The sequence below is a fragment of the Phaethon aethereus genome, assembly GCF_964289735.1.
Source record: "Phaethon aethereus genome assembly, chromosome: 1".
Classification (NCBI taxonomy): domain Eukaryota; kingdom Metazoa; phylum Chordata; class Aves; order Phaethontiformes; family Phaethontidae; genus Phaethon; species Phaethon aethereus.
Genome location: NC_138575.1, coordinates 145,806,629 through 145,813,574, shown reverse-complemented (window position 1 = coordinate 145,813,574; position 6,946 = coordinate 145,806,629). Strand labels below are relative to the sequence as shown.

Here is a 6,946-nt window from a genome sequence, read left to right as displayed (position 1 = left end):
GCAGCGGCGTGTCCACATTTACAACTTTACCAGTGCTCAGTTAGGAGTAACGGGAGAAATTCAGGAGAGAGAAGGGAGCAAGGCACCCCCTCCCTTCCGACACCACACGGGCTGTTGGTCCCCACACTCAACTGCCAGCTCCCCGCAGCCTGGAGAGGCACTGAGAGGTCTCGTGCCTTCCCGCTGCCCCCGCTCTTTTGCAGAGAGCCATTGGGTGGTACAATCTGCATGGTGACTACTTGGTTATATTAAACCAAGCCTGAAGCTGTACATCCGGCTTCTCTCAAATCAGCCCACAGAGAAACTCAGAGGTCTGGACTCGTGCCAGTTTTAAGGGGTACACAGACCAAGACAGTCATGAACACCAGTTTTCCTGCCTCATTTCCTCATTGTTCTTGCAGGTACTGAGGAGTGACATCAGATGGATGCGCAGAGAGCTGAACTACCACCTTCTGCATGTGGCTTTGCAACTGAAGCCCCTTCCACCTGGCGGCTCACCAGCCCCTGGGTTAGAAGTCTCCTCCCCTTTTGTCTGACTCTCCACTTTCTTCAGATCTTCTAAATCTCCACTGAGGATCTCAAAACTTCTGTGATATTTTTGACCTTTTGCAGGCCCTCAATCTCTGTTCCGCTTCAGGGGAAACTCCACCACAAAAAATCCCTTCTGCGCCGGCTGCCTCGCCTGGACCGGCTTCTCCATCCCGCTGTTCTCAACACGTCCCTTCTGAAATGTCAGCTACTAAGACTGATCTCATATGTGAAGCATGTGGTATTGCACATGTTGAAACATCTGATGACAAAGCAACTTCAAAAATAAAAATATTGTCCTAGTTTGTCGGCTTCTTGAAGCTTTTTGAGCTGCCATTAACCACGGACTTCCTTTTGGCTGAAGCCTGTGAGTGACAATATGTGCAAGCAGAGCGCTCATTAACAGCCAGGATGTTTGAGGGCTGTGCTCCCTGTGCAAAGTGTATTAAATTTTATCAGCTAATCAAGCTATTTTTAATCACAAAGCACTCTTTGAAAATGACAAGAGCATGCGAGAGCTGAAAGATGGCTAGAGATAGAGGCAACTATTTCTATTTTGAAACCTCTGCTGAGAAGATAAAAATGATTCTGAGGCTGAAACACATTTACTGTCCCTCTTGTCTGTAGAAGTACTGTGGGAGACGGAAGAGCAAAAATTAAGTTAGAGAGATAATACACAGGAAGCCAATGTTATGTTAAGTTAAAAACAGCCAGTACTTTCAGTGACAAGCTTGGAAACTAGAAAGGAAATACTGCTACGCTAAACTATGCAGAATATGTTATGCCTATATTCTTTTTTTCCCCCCCTTTGTAGAATAACATTAAACATGGAATTATCACCAAGAAATGGCAGGAGCTAGAAGCCAAATGGGCAGGCTGCTTCACAGCTCAGTGAAGAAGAACCTGGTTGCCTCTCTTGGGTACTGAACTGTCCTGCTCTCGGAAGGAGATGCAGATCATCTGTATATGTAAATGGTGTCTTTATGGTTCATCGAAAAAGCCTAAATGGGGGAAAATCATCCTCCTTATCTGTGCTGGAGAGAGAACAAATTAATACGGAATTGAAAAATGAGAAAAGCAGAAGCAGATCTCTTCCCTGCTCTATTCAGACCAGCAATCGACTCCCCAGTGCTCAAACGGGGTACTTCACGTGACCCCTCAGAAGGCTGGAGCTCGGCGATTTCAAGCCTAGCTCAGTCACCCACTGGCTGGCAGAATGAGAACCGGCTCTGCTGGCACCTCCCCATGCCAAAAGAGCCCAAAGCCAAAACAACCGAAGTACACACTTGCAGGCTAATCCTCTTTCAGTAGAGGAACCAACGTAAAGGTGCAGAACAAAACATTGACTGTGATTCTTTTTTTTGTTTGATAATCTTTTAAGAACTGCTTGTGTTCTTATCTTAGTAAAGACAGCCTGTGGAAGAGTGATTTGTGTCTTTCACTCTTCCCAGAACAGTGGCCACAGAAGTTTGTAGCTCAGTTACCTGAAAAAAAAAAAAAATCAGCAAAATGTGTACGTAGTTTTATTTCTACGATTTCTCATTTGTCTGGCAGACTCTGAGAAGTTTCATTCTTTTCAAGACAGCTTTACTTTAATTAGGCAGTTTTAAGACCTTGCTTTTAGTTTTTAGACAAGTATGTATCATAGAAACCAATGCAAAATTAGTTTAAGGTAACATGTATTGTGCTGTGGCTCCTTTGTCAGCCATGCTGACAGCATCAGCTGATGCTACTGCCAACTCAGTATTTTGTTTTGTCTTACAAAGGGGAAATGCCAGCAGCTCAGAACTATCCATTCTCATCTGCACTTATCAGGATCCCATCTTGGTAAATCCTCCAAAATTACTATTCTGCAGGATGCTATAGCAGTCAACTACACCGGAGATACCTCTTCAAAATACTAGTTATGCACGCTCTTTGGACAGGTGAAGGTTTTTTGGCATGCCTGCGACCTGGTTTTGGCAAGTGCATTTTTATTCTCGTCTTCAGTTGCTTGGGGGTCTGGATGAAATCCTGGCCTTTGCAGAGTCAGAGCTGAAACTCACACTGGTGTATCCTGCTGTTTAAAAAGCCCAAAGCCATGATCAATGTAAGCGGTGAAACGTATGCTGGGGCAGAATTTCCCTTCCAATGCCATCATTTCTACAACCTTCTGCTCAGGAGCCTACAAGTCTTGTTTGGTACCGTCTACTCACTCAGCACGCCATAAACTGCAGGAAGCCCCATCCTTAACACTTACTTAACGGAGGTCAAATAAAGTGTTAGCAGGCAGACCGCTGCCTGGCCACCTGGACAGAAGAGAAACATGCTTTTTCTCCCACATTGCTTTGTAGTCCTATTTTGCCTGATAAATTTGAAATAAGATTATTCTTTACTAGCTAGGCATTCAGACTATCTGCAGCAGCTGCAGACTCCATGTCTATATATCTATGCTATAGAAGGAGCATTTTTAGAACCTATGTAACTAGTGGGTCTGTTGTATGTGAGATCATTGACTGAAGTTGTGTCATGCGCTTTACCACAGGTGCATACATACCACATAGGCTATTCTGGGAGTCAAAGCATCCCACACTGAGTGTGAGAACTGTGTTATCCTTCCTGAATTTCACTCTGCACGTCATACTTAAATATTAGTAATGTTTTACAGAGGATGCCACCCCTTGCCTAGAGGTCAGGGCAGTCAGCAGCCCCCGCCACACAGTCAGCAGGACGGGGACATCGCTTTCCTGTCAGGTGGATACCTCAACCAGGAACATGGGATCGTGGTCCATCTCCTTCTGTGAGCATCTTCCAAGGTCAGGCATGGGCTGGGCTGGAGATTTTGAGACCATACCTTTGAATTTAAACATGCGAAGTCAACCTCTTGTTGAGTCTCCATCCCACAAGAGATTTATTTAAGCTAATCTTAGATGTCTAAAAAAACTAGAAATCTAAGTCTGAGCCAATAACATTATGCTCCCGCTGTAGTTAATAAAGAGAAGTGTTATCAGGAGGCTATTGGGCATCCAAGACAGGTTGAATGTCCCTCTGTGGGTGCCCATTTCTGCCTGCCAGCCGCAAAGGGTGATCAGCTCAGACAGACACAAAACTTTTAGATGCATAAACTGGATCAATGAATCACGAACGAGATGTCTGTATCCCATCAACACGCACACAGAGACAAGAGCGGGGCTGAGAAATCCCGCAGCTCTCTACAGCGCCGAACTGCAGTATTTCTGAAACCCACTGCAGATTGTAATAACTGTCATCCGTCCTAAAAATACATTTGCACCTCTTTTCGTTACTGTAGCGTGTTCTTTCTCTGGAGACCTGGTAGATAACAGGACTGACCCCGGGTCAGTCTCGGCTGCTCGGTACCTCTCCTGGCTAACATATCCCCTTTGCGGTACGCCTTTCCACGGCCGGGGGTGACTGCCGAGGTGCCGAGCCCGCCCCTCCGGCCCTGCCCGGGGGGAGGGAGAGGGGCCGGCCGGCCCGCAGCCCCGCGCAGAGGCAGCGGCAGCCCGGAGCCCGCCGGCGGCTCCTCCGGCGGCGGGGTAAGTGCGGGCGCTTCCGCGTCGCGCTGCGAGGAGGAGGAGGCGGCGGCGGCGAGGGCGGGCGGCGTGGCTGGCGGCCCCGAGCCTGGCCGGCGTGCCCGTGGGCGTGCTCCCCGGCGGGGAGGGCCGCCGGCAGCCCACACCCCCCGCCGCCGCCGCCGCCGCTAACTTTGCCTCTTCGCGAAGAGCCGCCCTCCGGCAGCCAGAGGGTCGGCGGAGCCCCGGCGGTCCGGAGCCGCCTCCCCCCCGCGATGAAGGGCCGGCGGCGGTGGCGGTGGCGGGGAGAGCACCGCCGCTTCGCCGCCGTGCTGGTGCTGTACACGCTGCTGCTGCTCCTGCTGGTGCCCTACGCGCTGGACTACGGGGCCAGGCGGGGGCGGGCGGACGAGGAGCCGCTTCTGCGGCGCTGCCCCAGCCTGGAGGAGGCGCTGACCGAGTGGGGCTGGGAGCAGCGGCAGCCGCCGCTCGACGAGGAGGAGGAGGAGGAGGAGGAAGGCGGCGGCGGCACGGCCGGGACGGCGGGTAACGGCAGCGCGGCGGCGGCGGGGAAGCGGCACATCTACCTGCACGCCACCTGGCGCACGGGCTCCTCCTTCCTGGGGGAACTCTTCAACCAGCACCCCGACGTCTTCTACCTCTACGAGCCCATGTGGCACCTGTGGCAGGCCCTCTACCCGGGGGACGCGCTGAGCCTGCAGGGCGCCCTCCGCGACATGCTGCGGGCCCTCTTCCGATGCGACTTCTCCGTCCTGCGCCTCTACGCCGCCCCGCCCGGCCCCCGCGACCCGCTGGCCGCCGCGCCGCCCGCCGCCGTCAACCTCACCACGGCCGGCATCTTCGGTTGGCGGACCAACAAGGTGATCTGCTCGCCGCCGCTCTGCCCCGCCGCCCCACGGCCCCGCCGGGAGATCGGCCTCGTCGACGGCGCCGCCTGCGAGGAGACGTGCCCACCGCGGGCGCTGCGGGAGCTGGAGGCCGAGTGCCGCAAGTACCCGGTGGTGGTTATCAAGGACGTGCGGCTGCTGGAGCTGGGCGCGCTGCTTCCGCTGCTGCGGGAGCCCGGCCTCAACCTGCGGGTGGTGCAGCTCTTCCGCGACCCCCGCGCCGTCCACAACTCCCGCCTGAAGGCCAGGCAGGCGCTGCTGCGGGAGAGCATCCAGGTGCTGCGCAGCCGCCACCGCGCCGAGCCGCGGGGGCCGCCCCGACACCAGCCGCCGCAGCAGCTGCTGCTGCCGCCCGGCCTGCTGGGCGGCGGGCGGGCGCCGCAGCCGCAGCACCGCGCCGAGTTCTTCCTCGGGGGCGCCCTGGAGGTGATCTGCCAGGCCTGGCTGCGCGACCTCCTCCTGGCCCGCCGCGCCCCGGCCTGGCTCCGCCACCGCTACACGCAGCTGCGTTACGAGGACCTGGTGCGGGAGCCCCGCGCCCAGCTGCGCCGCCTGCTGCGCTTCGCCGGGCTGCCGGTGCCGCCCGCCCTGGAGGCCTTCGTGCTCAACATGACCCGCGGCGCCGCCTACTCCTCCGACCGGCCCTTCCTCATCTCCGCCCGCGACGCGCGGGAGGCCATCCATGCCTGGCGGGAGCGCCTCAGCCGCCAGCAGGTGCGGCAGGTGGAGGCGGCCTGCGGCGAGGCCATGAGCCTCCTCGCCTACCCCCTCAGCGGCGGCGACGCTCGGTAGCGCCCCCGCGCCGCCGCCGGGTGAGGGCCGGGCCGGGCGGGAAGCTGCGCCTCGGACGGGCCCGAGGGCGGGCGGACGGGCGCCGGGGCCCGGCTCTGCCATGGCGTCCCGCCCGGGCGGGAGGACGAGCGCTGTCGGGCAGAGCCGAGCGCGGGGACTCACAACTGCCATGGCGGCGGCCTGCCGCTCGCCTGACGGGCCGCCCCGGCTGCCCGCGGAGGGCAGCCCCGGCAGAAGCAAACCCGCCTCGCCTCAGGTGCAGGCAGCGCTGCGGTGTCCAGGCACCTCCTTCCCGCCGTGGGCTTCTGTGGGGCTGCGTGTCCTCTGGGGACCGCGGCCGCCCCGCGCTGGGGAGTGCGGAGAGGGCACCGGGGGAACCGTATTTAAGAGAAGGGTTTGGTAAGAGGTGTCCTCTGGGCTCGGCGGCCTTTGGACGTGAAACCACAACCACATGCCAAGCATGGCTGTTCTTCAAAAAAACAACAAAAAAAGCCTGCATCGAAACTCAAAAATCTCCCAGACAAAGACTTGCAGCGAGGAACAAGAGGGCTTGGAAGGTGTTGGAAAGGTGGGAGTGTCACCTTTCCCGAGCGCTCAGCCCTGTCCCATCGCTGCAGAAAGGTGTATGAGGGGCTTCAGCACAGCTGGCCGCAGAGGCCCAGGCAGCTGGAGGGTGCGGGGTGCCAGCTGCCCGGTACCTTTGTGGGGCTGGGCTCTGCCCTGCAGGCTGCTGGCACTCTGGGGAGCGGGGCACCAGCCGGGGGAAGAGGGGCCATGTCCAACTCCATCCATCATTTGGAGCAGCGGGGTAAGCGGTCACGCAGAGGGGGTAAGCATTTGCCTGCTTACCTGTTTTAAAGGTGTTTGTGGGCAGAAATCCAATAGGATTTTTTTTTAATATATCGATGTAGCTAGGCAGTGATAGTCATGTAAGATTCAGGTGACTAATGTGTTTTGTGGGGACACGCGTAGAGGTGACTGGGACTGGAAGGTGAACACTCGCTATTTCCATTTTGTTTTCTCAGCCAGATGAGAGAATCACTTTTCTTGCCTCGCGTCCGGGCTGACACATTGTGCCGTGCACAGGGTCCTCCTGGTCACATCCCTTCCGAACAATAACATCCTCTCAGCTGGCAATGCCTGGACAAAAGCAAATGTTTCCTAACGAGGATAAGACAAATTAATCGTGACGTTCCCAAATAAAAG

General features: G+C 56.3%; 1 protein-coding gene across 1 annotated transcript; it reads left to right on the top strand.

The window, feature by feature from the left end:
* Positions 1 to 4,315: 4,315 nt before the first annotated feature.
* On the top strand, positions 4,316 to 5,870 carry CHST7 (carbohydrate sulfotransferase 7; the record flags this gene model as incomplete). The annotated part of the gene is made up of 1 exon (XM_082014201.1): positions 4,316 to 5,870. The coding sequence occupies one exon, from the start codon at positions 4,316 to 4,318 to the stop codon at positions 5,738 to 5,740; it is 1,425 nt and encodes a 474-aa protein (XP_081870327.1). The 3' UTR covers positions 5,741 to 5,870.
* Between the last annotated feature and the right edge of the window lie 1,076 nt (positions 5,871 to 6,946).